Source organism: Narcine bancroftii, chromosome 1 (assembly GCF_036971445.1).
Source record: "Narcine bancroftii isolate sNarBan1 chromosome 1, sNarBan1.hap1, whole genome shotgun sequence".
NCBI lineage: Eukaryota > Metazoa > Chordata > Chondrichthyes > Torpediniformes > Narcinidae > Narcine > Narcine bancroftii.
This window is the reverse complement of record NC_091469.1, coordinates 267,116,259-267,139,600: the sequence shown is the minus strand read 5'-3', so window position 1 is coordinate 267,139,600 and position 23,342 is coordinate 267,116,259. Positions and strand designations below refer to the sequence as shown.

General features: G+C 39.2%; 1 protein-coding gene across 44 annotated transcripts in view; it reads left to right on the top strand.

The window, feature by feature from the left end:
* Positions 1 to 23,342, top strand: part of sox6 (SRY-box transcription factor 6) — a 676,057-nt gene that overhangs the window by 507,045 nt on the left and 145,670 nt on the right. For 40 of the 44 annotated variants that reach the window (XM_069898041.1, XM_069898034.1, XM_069897942.1 and 37 more), the window contains one exon: positions 18,534 to 18,657. In XM_069898041.1, coding sequence (XP_069754142.1) covers positions 18,534 to 18,657 — 124 coding nt within the window. The remainder of the gene's footprint in view (positions 1 to 18,533; positions 18,658 to 23,342) is intronic. The other 4 variants (XM_069898085.1, XM_069898072.1, XM_069897967.1 and 1 more) reach the window with 1 other exon arrangement.

Below are 23,342 nucleotides of genomic sequence, written 5' to 3'. Positions count from 1 at the left end.
TGTGAAACAGAAAGCAGGATGATGGGGGAGAGCAGAAATGAAGCATGCATATTTACAATGAGATGGACATCCAGACAATCCTGGGTCAGTTGCTTTAAGGAGGTAAAGCACCTGAGAGGGGAAACTTCAGGAAAGCGTCCAACATAGCCTGTCGAGAGAATGTGCACAGATTAGCTGCAAATAAGTGAGTCAGTATTTATGGGGAGAAAACAGGAATAGCCCCAGATTGCCAAAACCTTTGCAGGCATCATAGTAGAGAAAATAGATCTGCATAGTTTTCAAACCTCAAAGAATTAATTTTGTTCCGATGCCAGAATGTATTGCTAATAATTTGCAGGTTCAGCAGCCATTGTTTCTCTTTTTACCTTCTTCATTCCTTTGCCAAAAGGCACTAATTGACACTCAGCCAGAGTTTAAAAGGCTCTGGATGCCCTTCTGGTAGTTCATCCAGCTGAGAATTTATCATCAGTAGGCCTTGACAGGAAGTGTTGACTGACTAGTTTTGCATGAGGGAATCATAACTTAGCCTAACTCAGTTCCCATACAACGTGCACACTTGCCAACAGAAATCATTAGACAGCAATGAATGATATTTTTTTCTGTTCACTTGCTTGAGAGTTTCTGATGCCTCAGCTGCTTCCATGGCCAAGATCAGCTGAAGTCGCTTTAATATTTTAGCACCATTGTTGGCAACAATTTTGTTAAGAACTACATTGTATTATTTACCTCCTTTCTGCACTTCTTCCTATACGAAAAAAAAAGAACTTGGAAGTTTTGGTGACAGCCCTCAAAACGCACCAAAAATAAGTAACAAGATAACTGATACTGACCCCTGGTCGAGGTAAAAGAAACATTAGCTGCAATCTTCTAGCACTCTCCATATAAAAAAAATCTAAAAATGTTAAATAGTTCATGACATGAGCCACAAAGGATTTTCTCTTTGTGATCCCAAGGAATTTCAGGACATGGTTATTTTCAAAGAACTGAGAATAAAACCAAATAAGTTACCTTTGGCAACCTTATAATTGTCTATAATGGTAGATTCCAGGTGATGACACTTTTGATCTTCTCAAGATAAGTGGCCTCAAGAGACCTGATAACATGCTCAATCTGGATGAAGATCTCAGTCACATCTGCCTGATAGCCCTTGACAAAGATTGCTTCGGGGATCCACCTTCCTCCTGTACTATTCAGGAAATGAAGCTCCTTAAAAAATTAACTGCACAATTGGAAGCCATCTTAAGATAAAAGATCTTATTATATCTAAACATTCGAGGCTCCCTGATGGAAAGACATCTAACTGACACGTGACCTGTGGTTTCCATTGCTGATCTTTACCTCCTACATGTGCTCATATTAGTTCGGGCCAGCAAGGTGTTGCTCGAAAACATTAGGTCTTACTGACAGCACTTATATAACCTAGCACAAACTGGATTTCTCTTTCTGGCCCCAGGTCACTCCATTCTGAGTTACCAAAGCAAGTTAGAGGAAGGAAAGATTAGGGCTACGTGGTTGGTGTAGCAGTTAGCGTGAATCCCGTGCTGTCTGTAAGGAGTTTGTACGCTCTCATGGATTTTCCCTCGGGGGCTTCGGTTTCCTCTCACCATTCAAAACATACTGGAGGTATAGGTTAATTGCGTGTAAATTGGATAGCACGGACGTGGGCCAAAATGGCCTGTTACAATGCTATAGCTATGTCTAATTTTTTTTGTATAAGATATTTAAGACGTAATGTGTTGACCTTTTGGTTAGATTCATTTTACTCCACACAGATGTATTGCCTGGAATGTTGCACTCAAATAATCAATTTTTAAAAAAAACTTAATATTCAGTGTGTTTTTGAAATGTAACAATTCACAAGGAAGTCTAATGTTTTTCATTGAGCCAAATTACACTGCATCTGGAACTAGATGTCCAGTGTGTCCCAGGAAAACAACCTCTGGACATGCACAAATCTGAGGATATTTTGAGTGATAAAACCCAGAACTCTGTTCCCTCACTGCATTCCACAGAGAATCTGTTTTGTTGGAATTTTCTGTCTTTCTGATCCAACCCCAGGTATAACTGGCATAGAATCAGAGAGCCCATTCCTTTCATGGGGGGTTCAGAAACTATATAATGCATTGCCTCACCGGTTTTGACATGATACCATTATTCTGGAACCAGCTTTGCCTTCTGTCAAAGGCCATCAGGGTGCTTCAAGGCAGAACCTCAGCAATTCACCAGCTGAGACCTCCTGCCTCACTCTGGTTCAATGTTAACAAGATCTTCCCACTGAATTCTGCCCAGTTAAACTCAGATAGAAGAGATGACAGGCGCGGGGAGTCTCGATAAGTGCTAAGATTCAGCACAACTTTAGCCCAATGGAACATTTCATCCACAAGTGTAGTTCTTCAATTCCTGTTGGCCTACATTCCTTGATGAATGATTCAAGCCTGAAATGTTGGTTAGGTATCTTTATTTTTTTCTTTATAAAGTTTGACCTGATGAGTTTCTCCAACATTGTGCTTTTACTTCAATCACGGTGCCTGCAGACTTTCGTATTTAACACCACTATATTCCTGTTGATGTTTTAAAGTTTCCCCTATCGGATGCACCCCAACTTGTGTGATCTTGTTGAATCATTTGCTCAACTCTCTCCCAAGTGCTAGAGGAAGATTCATGACACAATAAATAAAAAAAACAGAAGCAAAATATTGAATGTACTGGAACTTGGAATAAAAGCAGAACACTCCTGAAGTACCCGGTAGGTCAGGGGTGTCAAACTCAAATTCACGGAGGGCCAAAATTAAAACCTTGGACTAAGTCAAGGGCCGAACTAAATATTTATTGAAAATTTTCAACAACATCTGCATGTTTTCTCTTCTTTCAACATATGTAATGTTAAACTTTTTCTTATTAAAATAAATGTTTAATAATAGTTTTGGATAAACTCTTTCATTGTCATTGTCATTGGCCCATTTCTTTTAGCGTCTGAAACCGTGCACATGACGAGTCAATGAGGGATGATTAAAGCAGTGGTCTTCAAACTTTTTCTTTCCACCCACAGACCACCTTAAGCAATCCCTTACTAATCACAGAGCACCAATGGCACAGGGACGCGAGTGGAAAGAAAAAGGTTGAGAAGTGTTGTATTGTGGTAACTCCACATCTGATTAGGTTAATTGTTAGGCAAGTGGTCAGAGAATGACCACCCCCCCCCCCACCCCAAGAAAGGCTTAAATCACAGGAACAAAATAAGCTTCCGTCTCACTGCTCCCAATCTTACACACAGTCCTGATGTGGAATGTGGGGTCGCAGCTCCACGTTCACCCGAGTTCAGGTGCTGTCTGTGTGGAGTTTGTACGCTCTCCCCTTGTCTTGGACCAACAGGTCGGTCGTCTGATGAAGGCACCCGAATCCCCCATTTAAACGCCGGCGTCCGGGGCGGTGGAGGAATTGGCTGAGAAGAGCGCGTTGCTCCCACCCCCCTCCCATGGTTGGAGAGAGATTAAACTCGTCTCCAACAAAAGGAGCGGGAGGCAGGGTCCGCCGCGCACAGAGCGAGGGGGAAGGCATCGCCAAAGAGACGTTCGGTCCGGTGTCGCCGCTGAAGCGCAGACCCAGCGAGGATGGTCCCCAACTCCAGCCGCGTCTGTGTGTCCGGCAGCCGGGCGGGTTGAGTGCGGCGCTCCGATCCCCGGGATTCAGGACTCTGAGATCCCTCCACACCTCCGGCGTCTTCATTTTCACCTTCAGTGTGCATGCGCTATACTGGCGCGGCGGCCAGCGGGCCAACTCTAATATATATTTAATATGATCTTGCGGGCCAAATATAATTATATCGCGGGCCAAATTTGGCCCGTGGGCCAGAGTTTGACATGTGTGCGGTAGGTCATGTAACATCTGTTCAGAGAGAAGCAGAGTGAATGTTACTAGGAAATAGAAGTGGAAATGGTTCATAATTAGCAGTTTTCAAGCAAGCTCAGAGGATTTTGTGATGGGGATAACTCTGGAGTTTGGTGGGGTAGATTATGGTACATTGATGGGATTGGGTTGGTAGCAATGGTGGGATGAGAGAGTGGGAGGACGATGTGAAAGGAAAGACAAAAAATAAAGCTTGAGTGTAGAGAGAAAGAGATTAATCACAAGGGATGCTGGTGCAAGGGAAATAGAGCATGAGTGGGATAAGAAATAAAAGATGAATGCCATAACTGGTAAGCAGGGGTAACTGGTAATTGGGTTTCCCGTGACTTTTTTAATGGATATTGAATATGGATTCCATTTTTAGAAGGTGAAAGCTCATTCGTTTTTAGAAAGTGAAAGGCATAGCCTCTAGCATTAGGGGTGAAGAAAATATCTGAGTGGAAACTCATACGTATTTTTCAGTTTGATTCTTTCATACCTTTTAAATAACCTACTATTTTTTTTTGTGTGATGGTACAATTCAAGGTCTACAAAATAAATGGCCCTTCCCAAAAATAAAAACATATAAATTTTGGACAATTCACAACTCATCAACCAGTTGTTCTCAACCCAAGAGGCAACCCAGCTGCTTAAATCAAAAGAATTTCAGTAAGGTGAGGTCACATTGACACAAAACATTATATTATAATTTAAAAAAACACAGTTCCTCCTTAGTGGATAATCCTGTTGATAAAAATGGGTCTTTGTTGATCTATGGGAACACTGAATTCTGAATATTATATGATGCGGTCATTAAACAATCAATTGCAAGTGGGATCTATGGTTGAAAATCTCAAGCTCTCTCCAGCATAACTAGCTGTGGGCACTGTTTCACAAAGTACCCTGGCATAGGTTCTTGCTTTCACCTCCTGGTGAGGCATAGAAAGTTTACACCCACCATTCGGAACACACCAACAAAAAACAAAATCTCTGTTCATTTAATTGTAAATAAGATCAGAAGCTTTTCTTTATTGGTGGGAGCTGTCAGCTTTCCTTTCCCATGTTCTGGCATTCACCACCCGTTTAATCCAGAGAGCAGGTGAGTAGGTGTTATGGTGCTCTGTTTTGTGGATAAATGTTAGCACCTGAAATCTGTATTCACTGGACTTTGGCAAATTAAACTTTCTGACAAGCATGAAAAAGAAATGTTTAGCAGATTTTATGTCTCTCGCAATGAAATAGAGTAAGTCTTTCTTCCACCCCACCCCCTCCCCTCTGCCATTTCAGCGGATTAACTTATTAGGTCGAGTACTGCTGAATTTCATATTTATTACAATTCTTGATCTGAGACAGAAACACGAGCTTTAATCAGAAAGTCAGAACAAGCTGAAACATCTCGTGTCAGGTCATTTTTATTTGAGCTTAATACTTTGATATTGGCGCATGTATATTGTGCTGTTCGTTTCATGTCACAAATCCGCCCAGTCGGCATCTTGGGAAGAGATGATTTAAAGCCCCTTAAGAAATATTTTAATTACTCTCCCGGCCAGTTTATTTGCATTGCAGACTTGATGATGAGCGTCACACGGGGTAGCACTCTGACTGACTGCTGCAGATGCTGAGACTCAAGTGCTCTGAGTCAGATCTTTACTGTGGGTCTTTTGGGACAAACAATAGCACCTGTTCCTCACAAGAAATCAGACCAGTTAGTCCATTTATGTATCTTTAATGAAGCTCCGGGGCAGATGGCAGAAAAAAAAGAGGGGGAAAAAAAATTGCATCATACACCACTAACTGCTGCTGAGACAAAGGAGAAAGCACTGCCTGTGAAACAATGTGGCTATTTTTATGAGCAGCAAAGAGACAGTGTAGAAGTGTTCCAATGGCATCTGTTACTCTTCTAGCTTTCAGTTGGGTGTTGAAAGCATTTGTTCAAGCAATTAAAAAATTTCTGGGCATGCTGCCGATTGCTGGGTTAAAGCACTTTACATAAAATGAATGAGAGAAAGGGTTTTAGGGGCATAGAAGGGGTGCAGAGAACTGGCATCCTTTCCTCCATTAGGGGAAAAGGCAATGGGAAGGTAAATTAGATCTGTCAAGAAATACTTTAATTTGCTTGCTTTGGAGTGCTTGTAAGCTTACCTCAGCTAAAAACTAAAAGGAAAAAACCAAGATTAAAACAAACAGCAAGCAAAAGCTGGCTTATTTCATGCCCCAGTGATGTGGTGGTAATTGCAAGAAAACTCTCTTTTTATTGCATGCTGGTTTAATGGAGAAAGTCATTGAAAATGAATTTGGTAAGGTGTTTAATTTTTCTGTGCCCCTTATTAACCTCAACTCCCAGCGCTTTCCTGGATAGAAAAGGTTCATTGACAAGTTAAAACCCCTGCTAAAGATTTTATTTTATTATTCCTCCCCCAGCACCATCACAACTAACACCAGTACCTGAGGCACCAGCATTACAGTTTATCTCATTCATGACTAACTGCACGATCATTGATGCTACAGCTCATTGCAGAATCGGCAACCCACGTACAGATTGCCCTCAAAATTGCACTGGTTTCCACAAGTTTGTTTTTTGTTCAAGCTGATGCTGGACTCATTTGCATATCACTGAATGCAAGAGCTTCCATGATCCTAGTGTTCTAGTGCAATCAGATATGGAAGGAATTAGACATGTTTCAATGGACTACATGGCAATTGCGATGTGAGCATAAAACACAACAGTAAAATAAAGCAGAGCATTAAATTGGATTAGCACCTTCAATTAATGTTAATTTTTGATTTCATTTTCATTGGGCATTTCAATCTGTCATGAATCAATTTTGTAACATAGAACTGAAAGATATGGCAAATCACACAACAGTAGGTTTTTGCTCGTAATAGATTAGAGGGAAGTTCCCCCTTTTTGAATATATTATCAGCCTACTTATAACCAAGATAAAAGCTACAGTACTGACATACTTAAAAGGGAAATTCCAGACATCTCAAAATATCAACTATAATTAGTTGATATTTGTTGTCAGTTCCAAGATAAACACCTCTTGTTATCTTTGGCTTGGCTTCGCGGACGAAGATTTATGGAGGGGGTAAAAAGTCCACGTCAGCTGCAGGCTCGTTTGTGGCTGACCAGTCCGATGCGGGACAGGCAGACACGATTGCAGCGGTTGCAAGGGAAAATTGGTGGGTTGGGGTTGGGTGTTGGGTTTTTCCTCCTTTGCCTTTTGTCAGTGAGGTGGGCTCTGCGGTCTTCTTCAAAGGAGGCTGCTGCCCGCCAAACTGTGAGGCGCCAAGATGCACGGTTTGAGGCGTTATCAGCCCACTGGCGGTGGTCAATGTGGCAGGCACCAAGAGATTTCTTTAGGCAGTCCTTGTACCTTTTCTTTGGTGCACCTCTGTCACGGTGGCCAGTGGAGAGCTCGCCATATAATACGATCTTGGGAAGGCGATGGTCCTCCATTCTGGAGACGTGACCCATCCAGCGCAGCTGGATCTTCAGCAGCGTGGACTCGATGCTGTCGACCTCTGCCATCTCGAGTACCTCGACGTTAGGGGTGTGAGCGCTCCAATGGATGTTGAGGATGGAGCGGAGACAACGCTGGTGGAAGCGTTCTAGGAGCCGTAGGTGGTGCCGGTAGAGGACCCATGATTCGGAGCCGAACAGGAGTGTGGGTATGACAACGGCTCTGTATACGCTTATCTTTGTGAGGTTTTTCAGTTGGTTGTTTTTCCAGACTCTTTTGTGTAGTCTTCCAAAGGCGCTATTTGCCTTGGCGAGTCTGTTGTCTATCTCATTGTCGATCCTTGCATCTGATGAAATGGTGCAGCCGAGATAGGTGTTCTCGCACCAACCCTCTTTTCAATCTTCTTCAGCATGATGCTGAACCAAGCCATGAAAGACCCCAACAATGAAGACGCTGTTTACATCCGGTACCGCACGGATGGCAGTCTCTTCAATCTGAGGCGCCTGCAAGCTCACACCAAGACACAAGAGAAACTTGTCCGTGAACTACTCTTTGCAGATGATGCCGCTTTAGTTGCCCATTCAGAGCCAGCTCTTCAGCGCTTGACGTCCTGCTTTGCGGAAACTGCCAAAATGTTTGGCCTGGAAGTCAGCCTGAAGAAAACTGAGGTCCTCCATCAGCCAGCTCCCCACCATGACTACCAGCCCCCCCACATCTCCATCGGGCACACAAAACTCAAAACGGTCAACCAGTTTACCTATCTCGGCTGCACCTATCTCGGCTGCACCTCTTGTTATACTGCTTTTGAAATGAAACTAGGAGAAACCATTAATAGTTAAAAATACATTTTCAAAAATCCTTTAATCTTTTAAATTTTCTGTATAATTTGTTGGACCATGAGTTGGCCTGCTATTTTAGCTGCAATAGAGAGTAGGGGATGATGGCAAACATGGAAGAGGGGAGAGACCAATTCTAGATCAATTAATGTTTTGATGATATTGGAGCATATCTGAGGGAAGAATCAATCTCAGGGAAACCATTCTGATGAAAGATCTCTCATCTGAAACACTACTTCTCCCTCCACAGACGCTGTCTGATGCGCTGAGTACCTCCAGCATTTTGTGATTATATTTTATAAAATATGAGCTGCAAAATAAAATCTGCAGGCTTTTGCTTTTCAATACAAATTAATGGCTTTGTGAAGCTGTATGATGTTGTCTGAAGAAAGGATCAAACGAATGCTGGATGACTAATCTCAGTGGAACCATTATGCATTACAGATACAGCTACTGTCAAAATGGAGCAGTAAATTAACGTGTAATTCATTCACTTACAAATTCTAACATAGTTGGGAAAGGGGCAGCAACAGCATGCTCCATCTCAAATCAAATATTATGATCTAGGAATGTATCACTATTGATTGAATCTAGGTCAAAACCCAGGATGAGCACAAATTCTGCAGGGATTCAAGAAGGTGACTCATCACTGTCCACTCAAAGACAGTTACGGATGAATATTAAACACTGACTTTCACTTTATCAACCATGTTCTAGCTGAAAATAATTGATCTTTAAAATATGATGTCTATACTCCTAAATTTATGCATTCCATTTTAAAATGCTTTGATTGTTGCCAGCAACCTCAGGAAGAGAAGACAATATCAGAAATGTCCAATTGGATCCCTTCCTGATTTGGACCGGTGCATTAGAAAAGTGGAGAAAATAAAGCAAGGATCTGGAAAGCCCATGTCTTTGGAGTTCTACTTCCTGTGTGCTACGCAGGCCAGATGAAGTGCTAGCGGATTGAGAGTTCATCTTCCGTCCTTCTCAACTGTGAAGAAAAACGGCATGATTTATGAGGATATAAAGGGAGGTGAAAATGCACAAGCTTCTCTTTGGATGGAATCAACATTCTGGCTACAGAGTTAGCTATTTTGAAGAAGTTGGATTTTTTTGTTCAAGTTTCTGCACAAACATCTCAATAAATGTCAATGTACCTGATTTTATGATTCTCATGACTTTGGAGTTAATTTTTGAACCAGAATAAGACGCATTTAGAAGTAGTAACCTAATGCAGTTTATTAATCCAGATGAAATCAGATTTATCATGGCAAGTAACGATTGGCCAGATCTATCCCTCCTCAGTTGGCAGTTCAGTAGAGAGCTAAAGGCTGGCCATGGTGTTCCAAAATCCTGCACCTTCACATCACAGACCAAGGGTATACAATGCATTGAAATACAGGTTTGACTGACCTGCCATTCACCCCTGGATTGACCACTGAGGCCAGGATAATTTGCAGACTTAGCTGACCAATTTGATACACTTTATATTTGTCCCCTTAGCATTGTCCAGCCACGGCATTTGAATAGGGTGACTGACTCTCACTAGTAATTTCATATTTAAATATTAGTCGAATGCCATCACGCTGGTCACAAACTCTTCTGACAGCTACATTTAGGCAGAAGGTACAGAATCTTGAAGGCCAGTACATTTAGGTTCAAGAACAGTTTCTTTCCAATGGCTATCAGGCTCTTTAACTTCTCTTTGTTCCACTGATCAGGGACTGCTCCGACATCACAAAAAGACCGCCTGCACTATTGCTTAGTCACGTTTTTTTGCAGTGGATTAACTGTTAATATTTATTATCTATCTACCTTTTGTATTTATTCTCTTTTTTAATTCATTTACGTACACTATTTTTGCATTTTTTCACTTGTTTGGCTAAAGCAAGTAAAATTTGAACAATATATATGACATTAAACTCATAATCATTAATATTTTAATTAGATTACTTAAGTTAGGTGGAATTGGAATTACTATTTTATTGTACATTATATGATATTAAATTAGTAAAGTGTTATGTAACTGTTTCTCAATGCCTTTGATCATCAACAGCATTTAGCAATTGCGCACTGGGATGTAAGATGGCATCAGGGTGTGGAGAGGCATAGTTTCTGTCATGTTCAACCTTGGCATCACAAACCTTACATCACCCTGTGGAACAGCTACAGAGGCTTTGCTGGCAGGATGTTGTGAAGGGCATGGTGGTAAAAAGTAAGTGTGACTGTGAGTGGTGAACATGAGGAATGGTATGAGTCCAATGCAATTCCAGTCTGGTATCTTGTCCGTCACCTGAGTATCACTCTGTATTAAATAAGTGAATTGGTGAACCACTTTATCATTACATTGATGGAATAGTCATATTCTTAGTAAGTTTTAAAACAGAAAGCTATTAAAAGGTGACCGCTTATAAACCATTTACCTAAGAAAAATAACCCTTGCTTGATTTCAAGGGAATCCTTTTTAAAAGGTAGGTTTCCCCCAAGTTTGTGCAAGTAGTTCAAATACACAGTGGTATTTAATTTGTTCGGGGAGCATGAACAAGTTGTGAGGCTATGACATATTTCCAGCACAACATTTCTGAACTCATTTTGAAAAAAAGATCTCGGTAATAGTAGGAGCTTGATTTTTGCTGAATCTCATTTTCGCTTGAAACCCCTCAGAATTCTAAAATGTTAAGTTTAAATTTGTTTTCAATTTCAAAAACAGCACAGCAACAGGCCCTTCCGACCCATGAGCCCGTGCTCCCAAATACCTCAATTAATCTATAACCCCTGTATATTTTTAAAGGTGGGAGGAAAGTGGAAACCCAAGCATACACAGGTGAAAATACAGACTCCTTACACACAGTGTCAGATTTGAACGCCGGTCGCTGGCTTGATACTAGCATTGCACTAAACCACAATGTTAAGCATGTCTATTGTGCTAGATTTATCAGATATGAGGTGAGTTTTGCTTGGAATCTCCATGTCCAGATCTATAAACAAGAAATGATAAATTTTCTTCATTAGATCTGTCTCATTAAATTTTTTTGAACCCCTAGCTTTAAGATCCGTTGGAATGAAGAGTCAGTGCCAAAGTTAAGGACTTAAGTTGAGAGATCATTTTTTTATTCTTATGAAAATTGCATCTTCTTTTATATCTTTGGTAGCTATGCATTTTAATGAGCCTACCTTAAATGCTGTTGGACTCTTAAATACCACAGAGAAAATACTTTAAGACTGAGACCCTTTCCCAAAATGCCTCATAGCAAAGGTGAAGCAGATGCAGTCTTTACAAACAGCTAGCATGGGAAACCATCAAGTTTCATTTTAATTTGGATGTAGTCAGGATGATATACCCTCTTGTGATTTTTTTTTGCAGAAGTAAGTTGCCCCTTATTTTGTGGGCCCCATTGATACTAAATACCACATCTGTTAACAAACCAAGAAGGATGAAATCTAATTTCTTGGGTATAGACATTTCATCCTTCTAAAAGTACAGGTTCCCCTCTGCCTTGACTTGTGTTAATCTGTCTACATTTTCATGAAACCTTCTGCAATTAATACTTGATTTGTTAAAGCAATCTTGGAGGAAGCTACTGGAGCCACCTTCTGCCTTCTGTTTTGATGGTGGGGTTTTCAGCACCCACAGGCACATATCTCCTTTAATTTTTTTCCATTTTGGGACCATGAAGAACAAAACATTAGAGGAATTCACATTGAGAAGACGGAGGAACTCAGAAGGCCGGGCAACATCCATGGATAGAAATGGTCAATTAATGCTTTGGGTCGAGACTTTTAATTGAGATTTAAGTGGTGATATGAAGTATATTGGGGTGGGGGAGGGAGGCGTAGGGGAGGAGAAGTGGAAGACGGAAGGGAGAAGAACCTGGGGCGAGGCTAGGAGGCAGTTGGTTATTGGCTGAAATGTACAAAAGGCACATAAATAGGAAGGAGAGACCCCCTAGTTAAGATGGGGAGATATTAGAGAGGAAAGTAAAAAAAGAAACAAGGTAAAGAAGAGAGTTAAATAGTGAAAAGAGATAGGGGTGGTAGGTTACCTAAAACTGGGAAAATCACTGTTCTTTTCCCTAGGGTTAAATTGCCCAGGAGGAATCTGGTGTGTTTGATACACGCTATCAACGACTCCAAAGACTGAGAGAGGAAAGATAGGCTTTAATACACATTAGATTGTAGCTGGCCTGACTCCGTGTGCTCAAATGAATGGAGGGGGTAGGGAGGTTGACCTTTATGGCCAGGTCACAAGGGAAGGGGGAGTTACAGGGGATTGAGTCATCAGTGGGCCGCCCAGCCACTCACACACAGAGCAACATCGACATATTACCACAGTGTTGTTCCTCAAGTTTATGTTCAGCCTCACCTTAGCAGTGGATGAAACCAAGGATGAACTCAGCAGGTCAAGCTGCATCTGTGCAGGCTGTAGATGTATGTTTACACCTTTTGCCTCCATGTATGCTCTTTGACATGCTGCATTCTTCCAGCATTCTGACTTTTATTTTCCAGATTCGAGCTCTGCAATCTCTTTCTTGCATTTTGTAAGCTGCTTCTCTCTTCCCTGTAGCCTCAGACTTTTGCATGGCAGTCAAAGCGGGATGTTGTTATGCTAAGTAGTTGTCATGGCAATTACACATCTTGTATTGCTCCATTATTTAATGGCAGCAAGGAAGTGAAGGGAAGAAGCAGCAAAATGGCCCATTCTTCAAATTTACTTGTCTAATAAGTCAATAAAAATGGGAAACATGGAAGGGTTTGGAAACATTTAAATTATTTTAGTGTTCATGCCACATGGCATATCATCAAATTGTAGGATATTATTCCAATGCATTTACAGTCCTGAATATGTCTATTGGCATGCTGATCAAATTCAAGATACAATCCACCACCAAAACACAATACAGTACCAGGCCATCTCATTGCTTTCCTTATAAATATAGACCCACATACAAAGTGGTAACAAATCATCAGGGAAAGCCAGTATAGGGTTGCAGGTGGCAGGTCATCCTTTGTCAATTTAATTGTAAACAGAATGGAGACAATGCAAATGTTATATTGTTGTCTGTGTTTGGGGTATGCATCATGTGTAGACAGAAGAGATTTGTTTTGACATTATTTTTCATGTGGGTGCCATGGGTTGTAATGTTGTAGTGTTCTATGTCTTTTGGGTAAAGATACTAATCTAAAATTCCTTAAATATTCCTTCCTGGAAGCAATGTGTTTTCCTAAGTGAAGGCCTTGTCAAGATATCTGAATCTTGAAATGATTGGGTAGGTCGCAATGGCATCTCCAATAATAAGCAGACGGTAGAAAAACAGAAACATATGAGTCAAACACAAAAGTCTTCAGACACTGGATTTGCAGTAAAAACATATCTTTGCCTCCTATGGACGCTGTGAGATCTGCCAGATTTCTCCAGCATTTCTGTGTTTTTAGAAACATGTGAGTAATATGCTTTTCACTGCTCTTGTTGGCTTTGAACCTATACCCTTTAAGATCTCTGTTAATTTTTGACTTCCACCAAATTTGGATCAATTAATTGTAAATATCTCAGTTTAATTCTAATTCAATTGACAGAAAATGGAATATATGATATCTTTTATTTTCAAGTACAAATTTTCTTCTTTTAACTTCTATAAACGAAACTGGAAAAGAGGGCAAACGTCATATTGCTTTGACTTTCAGCAATGATGATCTCTTTCCCAATTCCCACCACTAGTCACCTGCTACAACACTCCCTTAACATGATGCAGCTATGAAAAGTGATGGAGTTATGAATGTTCTCCTTTTGTTGTCTTGATAGTATCAAAGGAAGTGGATTGATGGAGAAATTGGGGCCAGCCTGTTGCTTATAACATGCATATCGAGATATTGCAAGCCAACGATTGCAAAGGCCTAAACTTTAATTTTTCTTTTTACTGTTGGTGTCACTAACTTGAGTCACCAACCTGAATGATAGTTCAAAACATCAGAAGAGAACAGAAAGGATGATCTATCATCTTTAAAAAAAAAACTATTTACTCTTTAGAAGCAATAGTTGTGTAGGCTTAATTAATTGAAGCTTGTAATTACATTACAAGGGAATTAAGAGACAGAAAGAGTTTTTTTTTCAGGAATGAAGATGCTTTGATGAAGCTGATCTTTGGCACAGGTGATGGGAAAACTGCTGTTGATCGACTTCCCTTGTTTTGAATATGTTATTTAAAAATTTTCACCATACATTCATTCAAATATATTTTAAAATACAAATGTAATAATATATTGAGTATCGAATACCCCAACACCCCTCTCCCCCACCCCCTCCATTCCCAAGAAAGATAAAGAAAAGAAAGTACATAGTTAAATATTAGAAGAAAAGGAAGAAAGGAATAAAAAGAAGAATGAGAATGGACTGCTGAAAGTGTAAAAACCCATCTAGTCGAAAATTCATATCTATTTAATTGTAAATGGGGTTCCACACCGATCTTAAAGGCCAAGAAATCTAAAAAAATGAATAAAATTTGTGAAAATATATCATATTTTCCCTTAAATTGTATGTAATTTTCTCAAGGGGAACACTACTATACATTTCTGCATTCCATCGTTCCAAACTCAGGTGTGAATCAGATTTACAAGCCACTGCAATACATTTTCTGGCCACTGCTAATGCAATTTTAATACATTCTATCTGGTATTTAGTTCATTTCAATTTTATTGGAGACCTGTAAAGTGTTCTAAAGAAATTTCTAATTTTAGCCAGAAGGGTCTTACTTTATCACTAGACATGTTGAATGTAAAAAAATGTCCCGCTTCTTCACCACATCTGATCTTACATTTATCATATTAATTAATCAGTCTCAATGTAAATCAGCCCAATTCTTATCATCTATTATCACATTTAAGTCTGACCTCCATCTTTGTCTAGATTTATGAATCCCTGGTTTAGGGGTCCCCTTTGAAGTAAATGATAAATTGCAGGAATAGATTTCTTTGTATTTCGCTTTTTTATTAGAGTCTCTATATCATTACACACTTTGGTAAATGCATTGCTGGACCCAGCTTATCACTTAAATATACTTTGATTTGAAAATTATTATTAAGAATACCATATTTATTCTTAAGTTTGTTCAAATGGCATCGATTGCCCTTGGTCATAACAGTCTTCAATATATCTGATCCCTTTACAAGACCAAATTTCAAAAATGTGATTATCTCATGTATGAGATACAAGTCTGTTACGAGTTAAAGGAGTTGTAAGAGATAAATTACCCTTTATTCCAATTTCTGTATTTGTATTGTGCCAAATTTTAATCAAATGTTTCAATAAAGGAGTTTCTCTTTCAACAGTCATTAATTTCATATCCCATTTATATATAAAGATGAATATATTTTCCAGAATACGGTATCTTTTTCAATAATTTCCTATATTATTAATATCTCAAAAAATATTTTGAGTATTAAATAAATATATTTTAAAAATTATGGAAAGGTAAAATGTGCAGAGTCTCTGTAGAAAAATTAACATGGAAATATGAATTTGGAAGTTTACAGCTCCCTAACTTTAAAAATTACTATAGAGCAGCCCAAATGAAAGTTCTTACCTCTTTATTTGAAAAGGGGGAAAAATCTGCTTAGGTAAAAATAGAATTAGATAAAATAGGAGATATGCTTCCCTCTTGTATTCATACTTGTTTGTGTTTCGGAATAGGCCATTTGTATCCATGTTCCTTGTGGAGTTCGTGCATCCATCTGGGATATAATGTACCAGTGCTTAGTGTCAACACATAATAGCCTGAATACACCTGGGATTGTCTGATCTCAGTAACTTAGCAGGCTCAGGACTGGTCAGTACTTGGAGGGGAGACAGGCGAGGAACACCAGATGCAGTAGGTTTCCGTGAGGGGCACGGGACCACTTGACAATTGTCTGTCTGCCTACGATAGAGAAAAGTTAAAGAATTTCATGTATGTTACATTCCAAATGTAATATTACATGACAATAATGGAGCCTTTACCTTTACCTTTAGTTGTGGTTGGGTTGGTACCCTCTGTTGGTCCAATTCACGATACTAATGCACCAGGACTTAACAATATTTCATTCACAATGAAATTGGCTGAGTACTTGCTTAAAGTTTAGTCTAGAATATCATCAGATACATTAATTCCAACAGCCTTATTCATGATACGGTATTCTGCCTCAGCACTAATCTAAGCTGGACTGATAGTCACTACACTGTTAACATTAAATTTTATTTACCCTAAATTGTAAAAAACACTTTCAGTGTAAGGTGGGTGCTAAGAAAGAGGACTCAGAGATAAGTTCCTAGAACAGCAGATGCAGTGCAGGATACTTTCAGGGTTGTCTTTCACCACCCACAGTGTTTGGCTTCTTCCTGTAATTACTTTTGGCAAAACAATGTAGAGGATATGTCACAGCCAGAACTGTGATAGAAATGATAAACATCACCAGATAAATTACGAGTGGAGTTGTGGTCAGGCTTGCTGGGGAAATCTTTATCATGTCATCATGATGGGTTTGATGTATTCTCTTCTGAACATCTGTGGTATGTATTTAACTAAGAATGATGCTATTAATAAGTATTTTATGAGAAAGATACACAGTTGAGACCACTTTCTCGTCTTTCTTTGCCATACCTTTGAAATATAAATTTTATTGCCCCTTTACTCAGCCAAGGAGGTGGAATGGGCAGCGACAGAGCAGTAAGACAGAAGGAACCTCCAGTCTAGTTGTGCATTCGGGGGCATCACCATCCAACACATCTTGTGGTTACTTTGGCATGCATGCTCGTCAATGCACTTTAAACTTTGGAATATATTCTCATGCAGGACAAAAGTGGAAATATTTCAAAAGCAGGAACACATTGTGTATGGTTGAACTGGGAATTTGGATGCTATCCACTGTGACTAGTGAGAGAGACATGAAGCAGGCTGGTAGCAATCATGTTACCAGTTCAATTGCTGGATTGACATTTATGGGATATGTTGACAAGTATATAATAACTTTAACTAATTTAAATACGTGTACACGCCCCGTGCCAATTATTTGATGCAATATTGTGCAGAGGCAAATCCTTGTAATATGCAATTAGTACCACAATAAATAAACATGTGCATACATGCTGAAAGGTTGGGGCCACTGTCGATGCATGTTGAACAAATTCCAGGTACAGATCAAGGAAGAAACTACCTTGGCATTAAAGTTCCCCTTATTCTGATACAAATCAGTATACCTGGTACATTTGAGTTACACTTGCAATATCAAACAATCATTTATTTTCACTCATGTATCACCAACATTATATATACCATACATACTCAATATGAACGTTGCATGATAAAGCTTAACCTGAGTTTTAAACCTGGCACTGATCTCAAGACATACCAGGCTGAATAAACCAGGTGATCTCAGTTGATATATCTGTGGCTACAGTGACATTAAACTGTGTTTGCTAGGGTTAAGGTTAGTGCCCTTGGTTCAACTTTAGTCATGCAGAGCTGACCTATCATACCCAAGGTTCTATTGAGACCATCTCATTTCCTTCAGCAGCTAGGATAATGGGGACAGAGGAGAGAGAACAAAAGGAACCTGTTCCTTAATCTTTCAAGTGAGTGGATATTGGATAATGGCATAATTGGACTTGACTTCCTTGCAGAATAATCTGCTAACATTTATTGACTGTGTGCACCCACGAAGGAAATGACACCTCAGCAAGTTACAGTGTAGATTTGATGCCCATGGATCCATAATCCAATGTGGATCTATACCTCAGCAAAAGAGGGAAGAAGATTCAAATGATTTTAAAAAACCCATAAACAGAATACGATTGTGACCCTTGACAGCCAATTGTTCAAAGAATTATCTATCCTTTCCCTTGGCTTATATGGTGCAGTCTGCTTGGCTTTTTCAAGTGTATCAGCAAACACTGGCCAACCAATAGAAAATCAGTCCATCAAACTGAATAGAGGTTTCTGAACTTTCCAGGAAGAGACAGCTTGCACAAATTCATGATCCCCAGTGGAATGCACACTGTGCTAACAGAAACTAAGGTTTACGATATGTTGTCTTTTCATCCTTCACATGTGGAGGACCTTATCGATGAAAGTATGGGATATTTTACTTCAAGAAGTATTATACAAAATGCTTTCAGCAAGGATCTTGTATTTTCAATACAAAATTGAAAGGAATGTAGCCTGAGGGGCTTTTGATGCAATAATGTGAAATTGGTGGGATTAATAAATTAAACGAGAGGATTCTGGGAGTCTGTGAGCGTACGTACACTATCACCGCGGCATAATGCTTGTCAAGTTGCATTTCTTCTGTGTGTGATCAAAACTCTTGTTGTCTTTAGCAGGTTCAGGGTCACATGCCTCCACTCATGATCCCAATTTTTCCACACGACCAACGGACACTAGCAGCGGCTGCTGCAGCCCAGCAGGGGTTCCTGTTCCCCCCAGGAATAACATACAAACCAGGTAAGCTTAACAACAATCAATCATTCAAAAGGGCAAAGCAAATATTTTCAAAAAATTGAATGAAAGATGATTCCAGAAAATTATTTTGCTATTGAGAACAGTAACATAAGAGCATAAGAAATAGGAGCAGGAGTCAGTCATCAAGTCTGCTCTGATATTCAATGGGATCATGATTGATCTGAAGATAGACTCATCTCCACCTTCCTGCCTTCTCCCCATATCCCTTAGTTCCCTTACTATATAGAAATCTATCCAATTTTATCTTAAATATATTAACTAAGGTTGCCTTCATGGCTTCAATGGGCAGTGAATTCCACAGATACACAACCTTCTCAGAAAAGCACTTCCTCCTCATCTCTGTCTTAAATTTATCACCCTGAATCTTGAGGCTATGTCCCCTAATTCTGGTCTCCCCTAACAATGGAAACAAGTTACCTACCTCAATCTTATCTATACCTTTCATAATTTTATATGTTTCTAATAGATCCTCACTCATTCTTCTAAATTCATTTATTTTATGTTATTTTATCTATTTAATCCTAATCCTGTGCCTCCAATGGGAAGAAGACCAGACTCCAAAGTGTTTTCTTTGGATTCTGGCAATGTTTTATCCAAAGTGTCCCATGCAGCGTGTGTGTGGCATCATTTCTCCATTTGACTCTTTTTTTGTGCATAGTTCTTTTCTAATTAATAGTTCTTGCCAGTATGGTTGGCTTCATAATTAAATGGACATTGTTGTTACTTGTGCTGGAAGAAGCAATCTTCGAATGAAAGCCTTGCTCTGCCAGGTGTCAACCTGCACTTCAAATTTTCAATGACCATTTGAGGCCAGAATAAAATCCAAATACAACCTTTCATCTAAAAGCATGTGAAGGTACTAGATTTCCATTGTGACTGGAGAGACTTGGATCTTATAGACTTCCATCATATCTTGGGATCCACTAAAAAAAATGTCGACACTGCTGGAGCTGCTGTGATGGCAGAGCTTCCGCTAGTGTGGACCCGCTGAGTGGCGGGGCAAAAGCTTAGAGCACTCCTCCGCAGGGTTTTACTGCTCAGTCCAACTACTGACAGCCCTGTTACAGCCTGTTGAAAAAGCTGACCAGGCGTTCATTTTAAAATCCTGCTATCTTGGGGTCTGGGCTCAAGATGGCAGAACCTAATGCTTGGCAGCAACCTTGAGGGGTTACAGACTCTGAGAAACCATTCCCCATTTGAGAAGGAGAAGCAGATGAGATGACCCAGGGGATGGTAACCACAGCGACAGACCGATGAGAGGCTTTGCAGCTGAAGAATACACAAGTAACTCATGTCTAGGAACCCACGAAGGCTGCAGGTTGCTGGTGACTGCAGTTAAAGGCTTCACACCAGGCTGAGGACTGCTAGAGACTTGCTTGAGACTGGCCAAAGGGGTACAAGGTATCAAAACCAGATGTGAGGTACTGTTGAGGGCACCAAAAATTTTCTGATCATGTTGGAGGTTTAGATCTATATGTCTAAATTTAAAAAAAAATTAAATCTGGAACTGATAGTCCCAGAACAGGGACATGGAGTCCAAAGGGTTAACACTTTCAAACATTACAAGTACTATAAAATAACATATTAATGTTAAAATAATTTGAAAAGTGAATTATACATATTTAAGTTAAATGTTCAGTTAATCATTGGACATCAATGACTGATACAATATTAGTTAGAATCACTAATATGCTAGTTGATTAAATTTAAAATTGATTGGAAATTGATGATGTAGGATTTTTAAAGGAACTATATTCTGTCTTGCCTAAACCCATTATAATTTGAATAAACGCCAGATCAGTGTAGTAAAATCCCATACAGATTCTACATCAAAATACATTTAGTTGTTTTATGTTAGACTTTTGTTAGAATTCACTTGAAGCTTTATTTCTATGTCTGATATCAAGCCTAAAACAAAATTTAGCTCTGCTAATTGCCCAAACAATAAATACAGGAATCATTTGTAAGACTTCCATCCAGGGGGCATTGATAAAATGGCAGAATGAGATAAAAAGCAAAAGATGGAATTGAATGTTACATGTTGTTTATTTAATAAATCAAATAGAATAACAATGCTATGAATGAGCGGGTGTGGAAAGGCATATAAATTTGGAGCTTTACTTTCATAAGATTCTAAAAGCAGCATCTTAAGTGCATAATGTACAAAGTAGCTAATGGAATGATAGATTTATTAGGGGAAAAAAAGCATAGAATATAAAAGGTGAAAGTTAATGGTGCATTAATCCCAGCCCAATGTGTGTAATTTTGAACTCTGTTCCATTGAAAGGAATGAGTGTACATTCTAGATATGCTGGGATGCATTTTGCTATACGGAGTAAGAAGACTCGAATATCCACTTATTTCTTCTTTCCTGTTAGCCTGTGCTCTTCCATCTCTCCTTCCTCCCTTGCCTTCTCTCCTCCGCTGACCTTTTTATTCAGCATCTGCCTGTCTTTTATTATTCCTGATGAAGGGCTCAGGCCTGACATGTTGGTTACCCTTTACTTCCTGTGGATGCTGCGCGATCTGCTGAGTTTCTCCAGCACGTTGGTGTATTGTCCTCGACCCCAGTATCTGCAGATTTTCGTAACTTGAAATGTTAGAGCAGTTTAATTGATATAGATGTTATTGAAGTATCATTTGATCGGTATTATTTTACATTTTCGAGAGCGCAGACAGAGTAGATAGAAACTGGTTCTTCCAATAATTGAGAAACTTGTAACATAAATATTGAAAGAGCTAAAGGGTCACATTTGGCTGTTATTGGGTGGCATTCTGTTGGTCCCCCCGGGCGTCGGCGTGTGCAAGTTCTGGCATGTGCATGTGCGAAGGCTGGCTCTGTTTGTAGTGCCGGAGGAGGATGGTGGCACATGCATGGATGGCTCAGCCACAGCAGTGAACGGCTGGAGCTGGGGCCAGTGCGTGAATAAAGGAGCAAGAGCGGGTGAGAGTTTGGATGTGTTTAAATATATGTTCCCCCGCACGAGTCTTCAGTTGGAGATCTGAGGAGGGTGAGTTGGGTGTCAACAATTTCTGTCAACCATTTAAAACACGTTTAAGCATTGTCAAGCCAAAGTTAGGTATTGTTAAGACATTAAAGATTGTTAAGCCATGTTAACTTTTAGACAAATATTTTGTGTTAAGAATCAATCACATAGAATGTTATTTAAAGACTTTTCATAGAACATTAAAGGAGATGGTTACAAGTTTTGTGTGTTAAAATAAAGGATTTAAATATAACTGAACTTTTATTGGAAATAATTGAAAACTTATTGCAGACAAACACCTAACTTAGATGACTATTTTTATTGATTGAATTTGCTACATTAAGTCGACAAAAAATTATTGTCAAAACAGAAAATAGAAGGTTAAATTAAAATCCCTCATTTTAATAAAATAAAATCCCTCATTTTTGAGTGATATTGAAAATAATACAGTGGTCATCTTAGTAATGTGGAGTTGCCTTGCAGTTTGCAATCCACATCCGTCCGCCTGGGTAGTGGCCAGGAAAAGAGTAAGAAATTTTTAATTATTGAGAAGAAAGTTTTGTTGACATATTGGTGAAGCCATTTCTTGAAAACTAGTGATATTATAGTCAGATGTTGTGGTAGAAACTCCCTTATTAATAGCAGCAAACTACAGCCATTAGAAGCAGTCAGCTTATGTTTGTGGACTCCTTCTGTATAATTGTGGGCAAGTTTTGAACAAGGTTTGGATTTGCTGCAAGTTAGGCATCATTAGGCTATGTAACTTTTATATGAATTTTTTGTTATTAAGAATCAATATCATAGCACATAACTTAGAATATTAACTTTTCATAGAATATTAAAGTATTGGTTACAGGTTTTATGTGTTAAAAATAAAGGATTTAAATACAACTGAACTTGTATTGAAAATCATTGAAAAAGTGTCACAAACAAACAAACGCCTAACTTAATCTCCAAGCAACTATTTTTATTGATCAGTCACTACAAAAAATGTTGAAGTCTTGTGGAATGCAGTTCTGGAGATGGTAATTAAAACAAATTGCACACAAACATGGGTTACTGAATGAAAGGAGAAATAAAAGGGGATATTAGAAGAGGATCCCTTATGGCCTTATAAGTAATGCTGCAAATATTCAGCAATAACATGACAAATAGTCAGTTCCATGTTAAACTTCAGATAAAGATCATTCAAATTAGACTTTTCTTTTCTCTGCTAAATCATGTCAGCTATTTGTATGTATTGATATTGTAAGGTAAAACATCATGAGATGGGAATGTGTAAGGAGTTACCCTGCCCTGTACAGGGCTGTAACAAGATGTAAATGCATCCTTGTACTTACAAGATAAGAGAGACATTGATGGATTGAGAGGCAGGAAGCTAGCAGGGAAAGGATAGCAACAGTTTTAGTCATTGGACAAGTAATGATATGATGATGTTCTAAGCATGTATCCAAGGGTATAAAAAATCACCATTTTGCTGATAACGGCAGAATGCATTCTCCGACTAACATGTTTAGTCGCAAGTGTTACAATCCGGTAATAAAGAACAAAGAACCCTGATTTCGACTCAGCCTGGTGTTTGTCTCACTCATTCATGAACAAAGCAGACCTAACAATATTGGCCTTGATATCTTAAATGAAGGAAATAAATTAGATCAGTGGTTCTCAACCTTTTTTCTT